The following is an 18,238-nucleotide window of genomic DNA, read 5'->3' on the forward strand; positions in this document are numbered from 1 at the left end:
GACTGGCTAATTTATTGATGGAACCCTTCGACAAGCAGTCGGCTCCTAATTTACACAGGTAAAGATCCTAATGCCAGTTTCAGACATCCTAAAGTAAAGACCCCATCAACATAGCAGTGGGTCAAAAACCTACACAGAGTGATCACAGTCCTCCAAACCTATGATTGGAATATGCTTTCAACTTTTATGTCTGAACAATTTGAACATTCTAGTTTACAACCACCTAGACCATATTAAAGATTTATGCTAAACCTGTTCTCTTCCTTACAATCAACATTTTTACAAATTAGGTTATATAAATGCTTACGCAAAATATTTCAGAATTCTTTATTTTCTTCAATAATTTACAGCTCTGTATGGGGCCACACTATGTTAGTGTGCTTTAATATTCTAACGTACTGTGATACTAAAAAGAGTAAGAATAAAACTCACTACAAGCAGGAAAATCATCTCTCCAGTCCATTAAAGGATAGCCTGCATGGGAACATGCCCTGGAGTACTCTGTTATTGCACGACAATGGGTTTCACTGTCATCCATCCTGTTTCACAAAATAATACATTTATTCATCACCTAACGTTATTCTTACGTCAATACATCGAATGAATTTTTAATATTCACTTACGAAACATTTTTTTTCTTGTGCAATGGAAACAATTTCTAATATTTTACTGAGAGTAATTGATTGAGTTAGGAATTTAATACTTACATGCACAGATCATTAATACAACTGGCAATGTAGGAATTGGGTTGAACATATTCACGACAAGTAAAGAAGGGAAACCCCATTAGAACTTCACATTTTGCAATGATATCCTAAAGTAAATTTTAAAAAGTGGCATTTAATAAGAACTTGTGACTTTTTTTCTGCAATAAATATACAAAATTAATATTTCATGCTATATTTTCCACTGTGCATAGTTTTCATCGTGTGTTGACAAGTTAACCCCTGTGGTCTAAAAGCAAATCTTGATTATAAAATGTAACATAAATCAGCATGCGATATTAAATATCTTCCCCATGCTTTTTTCCTTACCTTATTATCCTCATAAAACTTAACGGAATTCCCTTTTGCCAGTTCATTCATATAGCCATAATATGTAGTGTATCAATGTGTTAATTTGTTCAACTTGAATTAGTCAGCATTACTCCCACCTAGGTCACTTAGGTGTGAAACCAGACAGCAGTTTTTCACACAAATGGAATGAGGAGACACACAATGGAAATGAGGAACAACTTTTTCCAAAGCCTGTGGTGGCTGCATCAATTGGAATTTTCAAGATCACACGATTATTTTAGGTTAAGGAATATGGAACAAAGGCAGATCAAACAAATCAGCTACGATCGAATTGACTGAAGAAGGGTGAAGGGCTGAATGGCTTCACCCAATTTCTATGTCATGAAGCTGTGTGTCTGAAACCCACAACAGGACCTAAGCAAACCACCACCCCTATTAAATCTCCTCTTGGCCTTCTCCATTACAGTGGACGTAATCTCAGCATTTGTATTTCCTCATAGCTTTCAATGCTTGAGATCTTTAGTGAATCTACATTGTATCTTTATGACTTTATGGACCTTGTTATAATAGGTGCCCAAAATTTCATATTATTTTTAACATACATTAACTTGTGAATTATTAAAGGTGCTGACACAAAAGCCTCTCATGAAATTAATAGATTAACCTTTCAATACACATATAATTATATGTATCATTTGAAATAAAACACCCTTATACCAAGGTATTTTATGATTTACGAGGGAAACAAATTCTGTGAATTAAACTCAAATATTAGTCTGGGTCCCTAGGCACTGCTCAGCCTCACGTATCCAAACTGAGAGGCCTGAGGAGATTTGTCCTTCAGCCACATCCACAGGCTGTTCATCTGATTAAGACATCAATATGGAACCCTTCCTCTCACTGTAAGTCACTGTAGGGGGACTTCTGAGGGGGCCAAGCCCGGTTAATTTATTGATGGGGCTCCTCAACATGCTCTAGGCTCCAAATGTACATATTTAAGTTCCTAATGCCTGTTTTAGGGTGTCCTAAAATACAGACCTCTCAAAGTTAATAGTGGAAGATCCCATTCATAATCATCGAATGATGATGACACCAGTCTGCCTATTGTGTCTATGTCAGCTCTTTGCTGCAACAATACTCAGGGAGTGCTCCATTAACAGATGAGAGGCTGAAATGAAAACTTATCCATCTGTTCGGGTGGACATTAAAGATCCACAGGCATTGCTCTTAGCTAACATTCCATCCTCACCCAAAACCATAATTAAAAAAACTGATGAACTATCTTTTATATCTCACAAACATTTGTAATACAATGTTGGGGTAGAATAGTTGCCATGTTTATTCATGGTCGCTGCACTCCAAAAACTTTGAGAAGTGTTCTGAGGTGTTTCAATAAAATAAAGGGTCATTTAGATGCAAGTATTGCTATGTGTTAGTTACTTGTATCCAAGATCATAAGTTTAAAGGTCCAACAGATTTTCACCAATACATTAATTTAAAAGACACTAACACTAATTGTTGCTCCCTTATCCCGACATGGACTTGGGAAATCGAGTGAAACAGATTCACATGGGGCTTCAGAAGGCGACTGTGACATCCAGCTGTTTCCAAAGATAGCAACGTCCTCAGTCAGCATGCCTGGCAAAATCAATACAGTAGCATTAGCTTAATTCAATGATTTTCAAACTTCTCTGTGAGGGAGGCCTGTAAATATTGGCAGACAAGACTTGCTACGATGTATATGTCTGCTTCCACCATCACTGTATTAGACCCCCGGACCAGAATCCCAAATTACACTAGGAAGCCAGATTAGACAACAACAACTTTTCAATTTGGCATAAATGTAAGGATGGGATGCTTCACTCCAAGAGTAATTTTGCTGACAAACGAGGGACCTTTTATAGTAAAACAAACTTTATTTAATAATGCATTTAAATATAACTCTAACACAATGTAACAGATTAACACTTAACAGTTGGACAACAGTTAAAAAATGAAAGGAAACAACTTCAATTTCTAACTTATCATTGTTTCAGTTCCAAATAAGCAACATTCTCTTACAGGCTCAAAATTCCACTTCAAATACAGTTAGTAACCATAAATACACTTGCTATAAGGGTATAGTCAATCTTGAAACATTTAGAAAGAGATTTTTGAGCTTCAGAGTAGCTTGCAGACCTCTGTCTTTTAACAAACCCCAGCCAGAACTAAAAGCCTTTTCCTCTGCTACGTATCTAGCTCCTCCCATTAACTACATTATAGGGTCATTAACTACATATGACCCTGTCAATCAACATAATAAAAGTCCCCAGGGGAAACCTTCCTCTACAAAGAAAAGTCCATTAGCTCTCTCCTAAGTAAACACTACATGGCTAAAATGAGCAATTATCCTACTCTCCCAGCAACTGAGCTGCATTCCCTCCCGACATACCGACTGCCTGTAGAAAAAAACTGAACCTTAAAACAGTCCCCTTAAACATATGTGTATATATAAATAGCAACTACAATCATCATGTCTGAAAAAACACCAGGTGGCCTGTAACATTGCTGACGCACCATTTTGTCAACCGAAACAACCATGTCAATATAATCCAAACAATAACGCATCCTCCCTTCCTTCAATTCCATTGAAGAGCCAAAAGGACTCAAAACTGTTAACTCTGCTTTCTCTCCTTACTGATGCTGCCAGGCCTGCTGAGCTTTCCAGCATTTGTTTTTCATGATTCAGTTACTGGGTTCCTTCAATTCATCATGTGAATTTAATACAGGAGAATTATGCTTCAAGCTTTCTTTTTCCCATTGACCTCCAGGCCCGATAGGTTATTTTAAAGATATTTTCTCCAAGAGTGAATTGGTAGATGTAATGTTAGAAAAAGCATTGGACCCACAATTTCCAATCCTCTACCCAAATATTCTCAGCTGACAATCTCCTTGGGAACAAATGTTCTTCTTTTCGCTGCAGTAGAATAAAAACTAGTTTGGAGATCTTCAATTTCATATTACCCTAAGAGAAGAGCCTGGTGCATAATTCAAGATGTTATGACTGATTTCGATCACAGAAATCTCTTTGAGTTGGGTTAAATTTTTAGGGACAATAAACTGGGGTAAGTATCTCAGAAACAGTAGTTTGCAATTTTAATGTTTTTTTTCACCGCAATTGACTTTAGTGAGTATGATAACCCAAAATAATTGAATTATCATAATCACCATACACCACTGTCTGGATGCAATGTATCTGCCCTAGAAATATGTCTAGTTTCTTTGATAAGACTTATTATAGCCACTTTTTCATTTATTACAGGAGGAAATTGAAAGGATTTCTGGTAATTAAAGTTCAGATTTGCTGAAAGAAGATATTTTCTGTCAAAGGTTTTCACCTTGCACTTACCAAGATATTCATGAGAATACAATGCAAGAAAAATCAACAAAATGATACTGTATGACAGAGGTGTGCTAATTGATTGTAAAGTGGACTCCGGTTGGTAGAAAAATAATTTTGGACAAAAAAGTTTTTTTTTCAGGAATAATCAAGTAATGTGGCCATATTCCAAGATGACCATAGGCCATTCTCCCCTTTGAGGGGGGGGAGCTGACTGGTGGTGATTTAATCTGAAGATCACCACACCTCAGGCAAGGGGAAAGGTTGAGGAGGCAGGGCCTTCATGAATAATTTCAGTCAGTATGGGAGTTGAGTCCACGCTGTTGCGTTCACTCTGCATTACAAACCAGCTGTCCAGCCAACTGAGCTAAAAGATGCGTTCATAATGTGGTCAAACAGATTGAGTGTCAACCTGCAAATCCTTCCAATATGCCAGTGGCTGGCGGTAAGAGTGGGAGAGACTCCTAGTCAGTCATGCTTGATGCGGAATGGTGCCCATCAAGCTACAAGCTCCAAGGTGGCATTGCCAGGGTACTGCCTGGCTATGTCCCTCTCCGCCAGGGGCTATACTCACCTTTACACCCCCGAGGCTAACTCACATCTGGGTGAACCTGTTGTAAACTGCACCAACGTGATTGAATATTCAGAGGGCGGCACGGTGGCACAGTGATTAGCACTTCTGCCTCACAGCACCAGGGTCCCAGGTTCAATTTCGACCTCAGGTCACTGTCTGTGTGGAATTTGCACTTTCTCCCCATGTCTGCGTGGGTTTCCTACAGGTACTCCGGTTTCTTCCCATAGTCCAAAGATGTGTGGGTTAGGTTGATTGGCTGTGATAAATTGACCCTAGTTTCAGGGGGATTAGGAGGGTAAATGCATGGGGTTATCGGAGTAGGGCCTGGATGGGATTGTGGTCGGTATTGACTCGATGGGCTGGATGGCCTCCTACGGTACTGTAGGGATTGTATGATCTAATATCTGGTGGGGGGGGGGGATCTTCAATTATATGTAAATACATAAAAATATATTTAAATTAGGTTGACACCCATTATGGGCATAAAGCTGATTACGTCACTGGCGAGGGGTGGCAAAAATTGGAAGTCGCAATCTCACCGGTGGATCCTTAAGTCACTGCTGCCAATCCCATGAATGGCGAGATGGGATCAAGGTCACCCCCGTTAAGTTCTGATGTTTAACCAGTCCTTTTGTGTAGGCTCCATTTTCCCATGGGAAGGATGTACTTATTCACAGTACTTGCTACAAATATTTCTTCAAGGGTCCCCTGTTATTTGTCATTTATATTAATGATTTGGATGAGAATGTGGGAGGCATGTTTAGTAAGTTTGCAGATGACACCAAGATTGGTGGCATGGTGGACAGTGAAGAAAGTTTTCTCCGATTGGAACGGGATCTTGATCAATTGGGCCAGTGGGCTGACGAATGGCAGGTAGAGTTTAATTTGGATTATTGCGAGGTGATGCATTTTGGTAGATTGAACTATGCAGGGCTTACTCAGTTAATGGTAGGGCGTTGGGGAGAGTTACAGAACAAAGAGATCTAGAGGTACATGTTCATAGCTCCTTGAAAGTGGAGTCACAGGTAGACAGAGTGGTGAAGAAGGCATTCAGCATGCTTGGTTTCATTGGTCAGAACATTGAATACAGAGTTTGGGACGTTTTGTTGAAGTTGTACAAGACATTGGTAAGGCCACACTTGGAATGCTGTGTACAGTTCTGGTCACCCTATAGAAAGGATATTATTCAACTAGAAAGAGTGCAGAAAAGATTTACTAGGATGCTACCGGGACTTGATGGTTTGAGTTATAAGGAGAGGCTCTATAGACTGGGACTTTTTTCTCTGGACCGTAGAAAGCTGAGGGGTGATCTTATAGAGGTCTATAAAATAATGAGGGGCATAGATCAGCTAGATAGTCAATATCTTTTCCCAAAGGTAGGGGAGTCTAAAACAAGAGGGCATAGGTTTAAGGTGAGAGGGGAGAGATACAAAAGTGTTCAGACAGGCAATCTTTTCACACAGAGGGTGGTGAGAGTTTGGAACAAGCTGCCAGAGGTAGTAGTAGAGGCGGGTACAATTTTGTCTTTTAAAAAGCATTTAAACAGTCACATGGGTGAGATGGGTATAGAGTGATATGGGCCAAATGTGGGCAATTGGGATTAGCTTAGGGGTTTAAAGAAAAGGGCGGCATGGACAAGTTGGGCCGAAGGGCCTGTTTCCATGCTGTAAACCTCTATGACTCTATGACCTCAATGACTCTAAGTGAAGGGGAGAGGAAGAGAGATAAATTAGAGTGCAAGTCAATCCAATCTCACCCATGACCTAGCATCCACCTGAAGAGTGATGATAAGTTAGATGTTTACCTTCTGTAAGGAAACAGTGGGGATTTGAATTTGGATTTAAAGAAGGAGAAACATAACTATCCAAAATTACTTACTATAACTTGCATTGAGATCATCAGACATATCTCCATTGTAATTGCCACACAGACCACAAGGTTTGCCTTTATGTTCTTCCGTAAGCATCATATAAACACCAGAGAATCCATCCCATGCCAAGGAAAATCCAAAAGTTGTCTTCACAAGAATGTAGTCAGCTAGCCTTTCAAAGAATGCATGCCTAACGGTCTGAGGCAATGGTAATCTTTAAAAAAAACAAAATTACCTGATTATAAAGGAATAAGATCTCTAATTAGTTTTTAAAAATAGTATATCAGAACAACAATAATAGTATCTAGCCGATTTCCAATGGTGTTGACCATGTACAGTCTGGAGCACACTAGACCTTGAGAATCTATTACTGAGGATCTGGTACATTACCGCCAGGATGGTGGTAATGTAAGTCTCCTAGATCGCAAGAGAAGTCCCACAAAATGCAAAAATATGTCAGACCCAAGCCTCTACTCCTGGAATATTTACTATTTAATGAGTTGTATCCTCTCTGGATGCAATTCATTTCTGTATAACAGTATCAAAATGATCAGAATACTCCCAGGAGAGGGAGGTAAATCTGAAAATATTTGAATCAATTTTCCTGTCTCTCTCTCCCTCTCTATCCTGACATCAGACAGCAGTTATCCAAGATACCGACTGGAGTTGGAACTTTTGTGCAATTCAAACATGGTTCCTGATATGAGTGAAGATATGGCCAGAAGATGGAGCTCCCAGTTTTCTTTTCCTCAGCCTAGGTTCCACTGGTAGCTGGTACACTAAGGGGAGCAAAGCAGATATGCCATTATCTCAGCTAACTGATGTGGAGTACACCTAGGCATCCAGGCATCCTGAACTGGACCACCAAAGACTCTGGAATTGGTTACTAACCATAGTAAAATGTTACAACAGGCCAAAATTGCCACAGCTTTGACATATGCTATGCAGCATAGTTCCAGTCACTGGTTTTTTACTTTAGATAAAGTCCAAAAAGGTAGCCAACAAGATTTTCAAACAAAAATTGGAACAATTGAATTGACCCCCATTCTTTTTAAATTGATACCTTTTGTTGACTGTTTACTGGGATTGATCTTTTCAAAGAATCCTTAGCAGTTTCCCATTGGATCTTAATATAGTTTTGACTTATTTATCGCCTTTGATTCACATGTTCTATATGCCTGGTCAGTTGTGATTTATTGTTGATCTATTATTATAATTTTCTAGTGTAGCACAGATATGTCTGCCGGAATTTTCCGGCCGTTCACGCCAGCGGGATTCTCTGCAATGAACGGAGATTTGGCTGAGCCCAAATTCTCCATCGTCGCTGGCAACAGCAGTGAGGTGCGAAGAGCCAGAATTTATGACACCAGAAATGTGATGTGCAAAATAAACACCAGATTTCGTATTAATTGGGCTTGGTTATGTATCATAGGAGCAATGTCTGTCCAGGATGGGACTGAGAAGGCATTGTTCCACAACAGTTCCAAATGTTGGTCAATATTACCACAATAGGTCAGATAGGTTCCTCGGCCTTTGCTGAAGCAAATAATCAAATAAAAGTTTTAAAAATAAAGTGAAACAAATATCAAAACCAGCACCACTTATCTTCTGATCCATCAACCAGTGCTGCTTGGAACTGGTTATGCGAACAAGTTACTTTTTAAAAAAAGTTTATTTATTAGTCACAAGTAAGGTTTACATTAACACGGCAATAAAGTTACTGTGAAATTCCCCTCATCGCCACAGTCCAGGTCAATGCACCTAACCAGCATGTCTGTGGGAGGAAACCAGAGCACCCAGAGGAAACCCACGCAGACACAGGGTGAACGTGCAAACTCCACACAAACAGTAACCCAAGCCAGGATTCGAACTCAGGTCCCTGGTGCTGTGAGGCAGCAGTGCGAACCACTGTGCTACCATGCCGCTCAGTAAATAAAGTCCAAGTTTATTTAACTTTTAGTGTGTAAATCCTCTATATAGTTTGTTTCTGTATAACAGAACCAAATAAAGCTGAAAGTGGCCATGGGAAGTAAAGGGAATTCTGTAAACTTAGAACCAATTTTTCTAACCACTGCTAAGGATGAAGTCTCACAACACCAGGTTAAAGTCCAACAGGTTTGTTTGGAATCACGAGATTTTGGAGTGCTGCTCCTTCATCAGGTGTGTGGACACTCACCTGATGAAGGAGCAACACTCCAAAAGCTCGTGATTTCAAATAAACCTGTTAGATTTTAACCTGGTGTTGTGAGACTTCTTACTGTGTCCACCCCAGTCCAACGCCGGCATCTCCATGTCACTGCTAAGGATGTTGCATGGCCACAAAATAGAAGGGGGAGGGCCGGCAGCCCCACACCTTGTTGTACTAGGGGCCTCTGCCTATGTCATTGTGTCTCTGGCACCCTTCCATCAAACTGCCACCGCCCCCATATCCCACCTCCCACACTCTCCAGAAAATTCCTGGAAATCCAATATCATGATATTTGCAAACTCCAATAGCATATACAAGTAGTGAGACAAGGGTTAGTGATGAGAAAATGAAATTCCACAAATCATTTCAATACATATCAGTACAGTAGAAATCTTCCCTCGGCCATAGCTATGTTTGTAATTGAAAAATTGCATGGCGCTGTTCACCTGATACCTCCTTTTGTAACCGAATGACCCAGAATAGTGATTTTCTCTTCATTTGGAAAAAACAAGCTTATAGATCTTGAGCAAGAATAGTGAGAGGATGCACATTCATTACTGTTGTGGACCTGAACATAAAGAAAAAATAAAAAAACAATGAGACCAATATATCTTTATGATGAGACATCTATACAGTAATTCTCTGGTGTGCTAACTTCACCATACCTCCACCATGTACTGAGGTTCTGTTGTCCGACAATCCTTTGCAAGAATATAAGAGCATTTTCCAGGGAAATAAAAATAGAGACCATCAAAAGTTTCAAAATGGTATTGGCCCCATGATCTGCATATTCCTCCTTTATCCTTGCCAAGATTTGGAACTGAAGAAATAAAAGTTGGAACATTTGGTTATATGTCTTTTTACTGAGACGCTTACTTATTATGGGGAGAGCAGACAGCCTCAATAAATTCATTAAATGTGCAGCTTCAATAATTGCAACACACAGACCATGTAATTTTAATGAAATAAATGTGGTTTCATTATTATGTACACAAGATTTCTATTCTTTTCCCTGAATTTATGAAGAAAGTTACAGACAGTGCACAAATGTCAATTCATTAGTATGGCAATAAGTTATTAACTACGGCAGTCTTTCAAAGAATAACAACAACTCTCAAAGATCTTCTGAATATATTTTGACACTGACCAGTCTGACACCGACTTCCATTAGCTTGACGTTCACTGCAGTCGCATGCATCATCCTCGCTGCAAAAGCCACCATTGAGACAATCCCGTGAACAAACGCCTGGAAGTCCAAAGAATTATTCAGCTTTAGCTAATAGCAACATTAAATTTTAAAGTTATGTAGTTAAGATAAATCCAAACACATCCCAAATTATTTCTGAAATATTGCTTTAAAACGAGGCATGCTGTTGAAGCTTTGTGTCTGACACTCATCAGAACAGTTCACAAGAATAGCAATAGTAAAAGGAACAACAATTTATACTGCATCAAAAGAGACCACTAATTGGTTGGCAAGTGAACTCTGATTAATTAATTGTACTCATGCAATTTAAATTGTTATTCCCATTATTATTGATATTCTTGTGAACAGTCCTGACAAATGCAAGATGGAAAACATTGACAGCATATCTCTTTTGTTCAACAATACTCGAGTTCTGTACTACCAAATGACCATTTCTAAAATGTCTTTCATCATCTTCAAAGATTCTAGTTAAAATATATATATTTTTAAATCATGTTATATATCTTTCACAGGATGTGACCATTGCTGGCCAGGCCAGTATTTATTGGCAATCTCTAATTGCCCTTGACAAGGTGGTGGTGAGTCACCTACTTGGACTGCTGCAGTCCATCAGTGCTGTTAATATAAGTGTTCCATATTTTGACCAAGCAACAGTGAAGGAATGATGATATAGTTCCAAGTCAGAATGGTGTGTGATGTGTCCTTCATGGTGATAGAGGTCATGTGTTTGTAAGGTGCTGTTGAAGGAGTATTGATGAGTTGCTGTAATGCATCTTATAGATGGTACACACTGCTATCACAGTGTGTCAGTGATGAAGGGAATGAATGGTGAAGGTGGTGGATGGCTAGCCAATCAAGCAGGCTGCTTTGTCCTAGATGGTGTAAAGCTTCTTGAGTGTTGTTGGAGCTGCACTCATTCAGGCAAGCAGAGAGATGATGGACAGGCTTTGGAGAATCAGGAGGTCAGTTACTCGCCATAGAATTCCCAGCCTCTGAACTGCTCTTGCAGTCACAATATTTATATGACTGGTCCAGTTTTGTTTCTGGTCAAAATTTGTTTGACAACCAGTGTTTTATTACATGTGCAAAATGCACATTGGCAATACAGTTCACATATAATGCCTTTGGTTCATTTCAAAATGCATAATGCCATTTAATGATAGAATGAGCTTTTGCATTGACCAAGCTTATGGTCTCAGTCGTACCTTCTAAAGAAGGCACTAAGCAAAAACCATGAACTTCCCCACAGAGAAACATAAAGAAAATCAGAGGATTCCTCCTCTCACTGTAATGCATCACTCTTTTCAGAAGAATCATTTCATCGGATTTTTAAAATAACTTTTCACACTTCACTGCACCCTCAAAAGCCAAAGTCTATGGCACTGTCTCCTTCAAAAGACCCCAGAACACTCCCCTCCTGTGTTATTTGTTATCGCATAATTGTATTTTGCATGTCAAAATAATGCTTCTCTCACACACCTCTGGCCCTCCATCACTGTGTCGATATGCGCGATCTTCTTGCAGATTCTCTCCACTTGGAGCCGGCAGTTTGCGGTGTCGATGGTAGTCATGATGTGGAGATGCCAGCGTTGGACTGGGGTAAACACAGTAAGAAGTCTAGCAACATCAAGTTAAAGTCCAACAGGTTTATTTGATAGCAAAAGCCACGAGCTTCGTGGCTCGTGGCTTTTGCTTGGTAGCAAAAGCCACGAGCCTCGTGGCTTTTGCTACCAAATAAACCTGTTGGACTTAAACCTGGTGTTGTTAGACTTCTTACGGTGTTTACCCCAGTCCAATGCCAGCATCTCCACATCATGACCTCCATCACTGTACAGGTCAATTAAGGCCATGACTCTTTTTATAATGCAACTTTAGCTACACCACAAACAGGTACCACTTCAACCTGACACAGAAATAAGCACCCTAAAAAATTCTTTTGTCTGACTTACATTCATGGCTATTATGAATGCCCTTATTGTTTTATTTGTAGATCTTTACTTGGAAATCACAGACATTCTAAAACACAACAAGATTATCAAGCCTACTGTGGCATTCCAGTTCCTCTTGCTGCTGATTTTATTATCAATGGCTCTTGCAGATTTGTAAGTTACTGATCTAGCTGTGACCTGTAAATGTCCTTTTATTTGCAATCCTTGGAGGTACAGTGAAACTTTCATCTTTTCATTCCTGTCAAGTAGTTTCAGTTTTGTAGTAATGTAGAGTTGCAGGACAAGTCTGGAGTCAGGTCCGAAGTGAACTCTCAAGTGTAATGGAATGACTCTCTCCTGGACAGACTATCTAATCTGAGCTTGACACCATGTGCAGCGTAACTCCAGCAAGAAAATCTGTTTAAAATTTGCTCAGACAGTTCATTGAAATGCCTCCATTCCCCATGAACGTTTACAACCTAAGCAGTTCTGTTATTTTATTTTTGAAACGTGCTCTGTAAAGATAAAGATGTATAAGGAGCATTTGAGGACTCTGTGTCTGTACTCAATGGAGTTTAGAAGGAAGGGGGGGGATCTCATTGAAACTTACAGAATACTGAAAGACTTGGATAGAGTGGATGTGGGAAGATGTTTCCCTTAGTAGGATCCCCGAGGTCCCAGCTTCAGAATAATGGGATGACTCTTTGGAACCAAGATGAAGAACAATTTCTTCAGCCAGAGTGTGGTGAATCTATGGAATTCATTGCCACAGTAGGCTGTGGAGGCTGAGTCATTGAGTATATTTAAGACAGAGATAGATAGATTCGCGATTGGTAAGGAGATCAAAGGTTGCGGGGAAAAGGTGGGAGAATGGAGTTGAGAAACTTATCAGCCATGATTGAATGGCGGAGCAGACTCATTGAGTTGAATGGCCCAATTCTGCTCCTATATCTTATGCTCTTAAAACACTCAGTCATAGGAGCACAATATGTTGGTCTGCAATATAACAAGAGTGCTGTTAGTTGCTGTTCTTTCTGCACAACCCCAAGCCAGTGGAACAATATAACTGCCCATGTGTCCCTATTGCTCCATTTGTACCAAGGAGTATTGTGTTGTTTCTCATAGCACAAATGTATTTCTCAAGCCAAAATAATGCTCCTTCCACATACTTCTGACCACACAATTACGTTCAGGTTTACTTCATTAAAATAAGTATATTCAGTGCTGATTTTCTTTAAGGTTACCATTGTAGAGCCGCATGAGAATCATTTGCAGCAATGTTTAGAAGCAGAGTAAAAATGGAAGCAGGATAGACAAAAACTACCCCGTCACCACAGAAGAATTGAAGTCCTTTCTCATTGATTAATATATGGGCCTCAAATCAAGGCTGCTCACAACAAACTGCCTGACTAATCAGGAACTTTCGCCATTACTATTTGAGTATTACACCAGGATCTGCATGTTTACAAATGGCACATTTCAAAGAAATACCATCAACATTTTGGTTAAAAAAATTTGCCGATCACTAGTTTCAGTCTATTAAGATCTGTGCATATGAACAATGAAACACAATTACTTAATGTCAGGTTAGTAATGTAATATAAGGAGATAATTATTGTCATGAATATCCCCCAACGTACCTTCAGAGTAATGATACGTAGAATTGTAGGTTAAACTTCTCTGCTCAGCAATAGCCGTGCTATAATCCTGTTAAGGATATAAAAGAAATATTCTGTCACCCAAAGACCAATGAAAGCATTCAAAATGCAATATCAAATATGTAGCCCGTGGAACAATATTCCCCTAACCATGTAATTATTTCAACTCTTAAAGGGCATATGATTCCAGGTGTTTAAATTGGTTTTACTCTTGACAGTTACAAATATTATTCCAACATCCTCACATATTTAAAAGGTATAACAGAGGTCCCAATTGCCACTATTACACTTTTTTACAAACTACCAATAAAGGACGGTGAAATTAGTCTATGTAAAATGTTCTGAAGTTACATATTCTACCACAATGTACGCAAGAGTACATCACAGGTGAATTTGTAATAGCGAATTAAATATTGTTTCCTCTATCAGGCTGCCTTCAACTTACAAGTATAACATTATTCCGATATTAAAAAATGAAATAGAAACTGAAAATGCTGGGAATTCATATCAAGTCTATATCAGGACATGAAAGAGTAAAGACAAGTTAAGGATTAGTTTTAACATTCGTTCGTTGTGAGGATTAACCTTACTCCATATCATTACACTACTTTTCCCTTTAGATGCTTCAGGGTCTGCTACACTTTCCTCGCATCTCTATTTTAATTCTAACATCCTTTAAAGTTTTAACAACATTTTCATGGGCTTTCTGTCCTCCTATCTTGCTGCTAAACGCAGCAAAGGTTTGTTTTCAAATATTGTTTTTTCTCATTCAGTTTAGACACACAGCGTGAAGAGCTAATTTGCATGTAGATCCTGAGATGAAGAATGCCTTAGACAAAGATGGTCTAGTGACATCCATTTTGTTATTTTGCCTCTACCAGTGTCTTCTCCTTTCTTATCTTGAAAACACCCACAGTGTAAACAAGACACAAGACAAGTGGTCAAGACCAACAACAGTGGAATATTGGATGGTCAGAATCACTTTGCCATATGATTCTGTCGCATAAAAACAAGTGAGACTGCTTTGAAACATAATTTTCAGCCCCAGCTTAAGAGTAACAGAGAAAAATATTGGGAAACAGGATGATTTACAGCACAAAGGGAAAGTAATAAACAGATATTTGTGTTGGCTCCTTGAAAGAAATCAAGATTAAGACACTGTACCAAATGGACCCGAGTAAAAAATAATAAAGGCAATGTAATCAAATGCTAGAGTTTATTTTCTTAACTCTCGACCCTGGAATAGATAAATTTTTCATTGGACAAGGGTCAGGAAACTGGAAAGAAACCATTTCACTCGATGAACGAAAAACGTTTCTGTGGCTTGCCCCTAAATTCCTGTCAACTCGAGGATCTCAGGGTGGCAAGAACTGGAAGTAGGAGCTTCCTTAAAAAGTTAAATTTTTCCCCCATTCCCAAAGTCAAGTTGACCAAGTTGATCTTGATCAGAAGCCAGAAAGTCATGATGTTGAAGGCCCAAAGTACAGCTGCAGGCCTGGGGAAGCCTACATGCACCAGTAGGCTCTGCTGCATGACAAGCCTAGGCTAGATGGCTAATGCAAATGGAATAGGATAGAAAATCCTGGTATACCTAGGCCTAGAGCTTGGCCTAGGCTTGGGTGGGGGCAGGACACTTCAGTGCACTGCTTTTGTCTAGACTGAAGATGAGACAGGAGGAAAATAAAATTAATCTGCCCTTACAATTTCCAAGTATTCTAGAGGGCAACATAACCCAGATCCTCCTAAAACAATTCTCTCTCTCAGTGCTTGTTCCCACAGTTGAGAACAACTTGCATTTATAAAGCACTTTTAACATTGTAAAGCATTCCGATGTGCTTCACAGGAACACAATCAGGCAAAATAATTGACACAGAGCCAAAGAAGGGGACATTAGGATAGGTGATCAAAGGTTTTGTTTTAATGAGTGTATTGAAGAAGAGCCTGGTGAGGAGACAGAGATGTTTAGGGAGAGAATTCCAAAGCTTGGAGCCTAGGCAGCTGATGGCAAAACTTTGAATGATGTGGTAAAAGAATTCAGGATGCCCAAGAGGTCAGAATTGGAGAAAAACAGGGTAGTCAGAGTATTGTAGGGTTGGAGGAGGTTACTGATAGATGGAGAGGAAAAACTGCAGAAGGCTTGGAACAGGTGAATGTAGATTTTAAAATAGATGTGCTGGAGGTCTGGGAGTCAGTGCAGATCAAAAATCACAAGGTTGATGCATAAACACTGTGAGTTATGATGTGGGCAGCAGAACTTCAGACAAGCTGAGGTTCATGGAGGGTAGAAGATGAAACACCAGCCAGGAGGGAATTGGAATGATTGTGTCTGATGGTAACAAAAGCTTTGGTGTTTCAGTGGCAGGTAGGCTACGCCAGGGGCAGAGATGGGTGATCTAATGGAGGTAGGAGTGTACAGTTTACAGTTCAAAACGTGGTGGCCCACACAGCAGTTCCTAAGAGGGTTCTCCATACATGTTGAACTATTCTAAACCAATGGATTGTACTGTCGCCTGGACAGTTCAGCAAGGAGACCAGTTGTTCTCTGCTCAGTTCTGATGAAGGGTCATCGACCTGAAACATTAACTCTGTTTCTCTCCATAGATGTTGCAAGACCTGTTGAGTATTTCCAGCATTGTCTGTTTGTCTGTTATTATTTACATTGACTGTCTAGGTTGGTTTAATCTCATATGTGATGTTAAACCAAGTCGTGAATTGCAGATCCAGTCACAATTGTTACATATGAAGTGACTTTTGGGGGTGGTGGGTGAAAGCACTTTGCAGTGAGCTCACTTGTCCTGTGGGAAACTTACTCTGTTCTCCTCATTCAACAGGATTGTTAATGACAGAGAATTCGACATTTTATCTATCTGGGATTGTTTTTTCTCATGTGGTGGGACCCAATTTACAGGCTCTGAGATTAGTTTCCAGAATGACTTTGTATTTAAGCTTAGGAAGTCCGGGATGATATGCGTTCTGGTGCTCAGCTGGCTGTAAAATACCATCTTTGCAATGCGAGAATCCACCATGCAAACCACCTGGCTAATCCAGCAAAGCTGAGACTTAATGAGTATGCTCTCAATACCAGGTTCGTAGCACCTATCAAGAACTTCAGCCCTAACCACTAACATTAAAAGATATTGCCATAGGTGCTAATACAAAATAGCTTGGTGACATGGCATAATGTCATAGTGTGTGTTACTTTCTGATCTATCATGCCAAATTTAGCTGTTAACTTGAAACAACCATATCACTGTCAGCTACAGACTATCTTGAAGTAATCTGCTGGGTGAACTCTGAATTCAGCACCATTGTATATTAATTAAGCACTAACATTGCATTGGTGTCAAATTCATAGTACAACAACATTAATCATCTGAAATTGTTTCCTACTGATTTTTTCTTGATAGGCCATGTCTAAAAACACAGACTTTGTATGGTCTTTTAATTTATTTGTTTTAAGCATTTAAGGAAACATTACTCAAAGGCAATGGAGCAGCTTAATTTTCTTTATGTAAAGATGAAAGGTGACTCTAGTAAAAGAGAGCCTGCCTGGTTTGATCTCTACATAAAGAATTCAGGTATTTCACGTTTTCAGTAAGAAATTCATTCATTATCTAAAGCTATACCCATGACTATAATATTTACATCATAATGCATTAAAACACTATGATCAAGTGTCATCCCAATAAAATAATATATATTGATGTTCCCACTCATTTTGAATTTTCTCCACGGCCCCTTTCAGAACATTTAATTCCCATTTTGCAAATGTCAAGCCCTCCTAGTCAATGCACGTATTGTAACTCATTCCACTCCATAAATTACTTTAGCGCTGGCATTTTATCCAATTAAGATTATATTTGATTTCCAAAGACACTTCCAAAGCAGAAGAAAGTTAACAACCCAAAATGTTACTTAAAATGTCTGAACTACTATAAAGTGCTGAAACCTCAGCTTTTAAAGGCATTTCTTTTTGCTGTAAGCTTCACAAAGAGTTCTTTGTAGCTTCTGGGTTGTTTTATAGTTCACCTGCTACAGTATAGCATACCTCTACTGCTAGGAGATTCCGTTTCTGGCGAATTGTATTAAATCTGCTCCTGTAGAGGGGGGAGAAAAAAAAGTATCTTGTATAATCATACAACAAAGTGACCTCCATCAAACACATGATACCTGGCTTTGGCACGTGTTAGAAATGAAGAGTGGAACCAGCCCTGTAATATTTGATCATATGTTTTTTATACTTAAAGTTAAAACAGCACGAATTGGTATAACTTCTTTCCTAAAATAAAGATTAGAGTTACTTACGTTTTTAACTGGTTTTGGCCCGGAGCTGAGCCTTCACAATAAAATCCTTTTTTTAAAAAAAGACAAAAAATACAAAAAAGTCTAAGTATCTTTCGACTTCAAACGGGAGCAGG

At 39.2% G+C, this 18,238-nt stretch overlaps 1 protein-coding gene across 1 annotated transcript in view; it reads right to left on the reverse strand.

The window, feature by feature from the left end:
* otogl (otogelin-like) overlaps nt 1-18,238 on the reverse strand; it is a 186,608-nt gene that overhangs the window by 160,314 nt on the left and 8,056 nt on the right. Inside the window, exons 2-9 of the mRNA XM_078221105.1 lie at nt 13,803-13,869; nt 10,175-10,273; nt 9,693-9,847; nt 9,474-9,595; nt 6,848-7,053; nt 2,527-2,654; nt 708-814; nt 433-539 (exon numbers count right to left, since the gene is read on the reverse strand). Of these exons, the coding sequence (XP_078077231.1) occupies nt 433-539; nt 708-814; nt 2,527-2,654; nt 6,848-7,053; nt 9,474-9,595; nt 9,693-9,847; nt 10,175-10,273; nt 13,803-13,869 (991 nt within the window). The remainder of the gene's footprint in view (nt 1-432; nt 540-707; nt 815-2,526; nt 2,655-6,847; nt 7,054-9,473; nt 9,596-9,692; nt 9,848-10,174; nt 10,274-13,802; nt 13,870-18,238) is intronic.

This window comes from Mustelus asterias, chromosome 9 (genome assembly GCF_964213995.1).
Source record: "Mustelus asterias chromosome 9, sMusAst1.hap1.1, whole genome shotgun sequence".
NCBI lineage: Eukaryota > Metazoa > Chordata > Chondrichthyes > Carcharhiniformes > Triakidae > Mustelus > Mustelus asterias.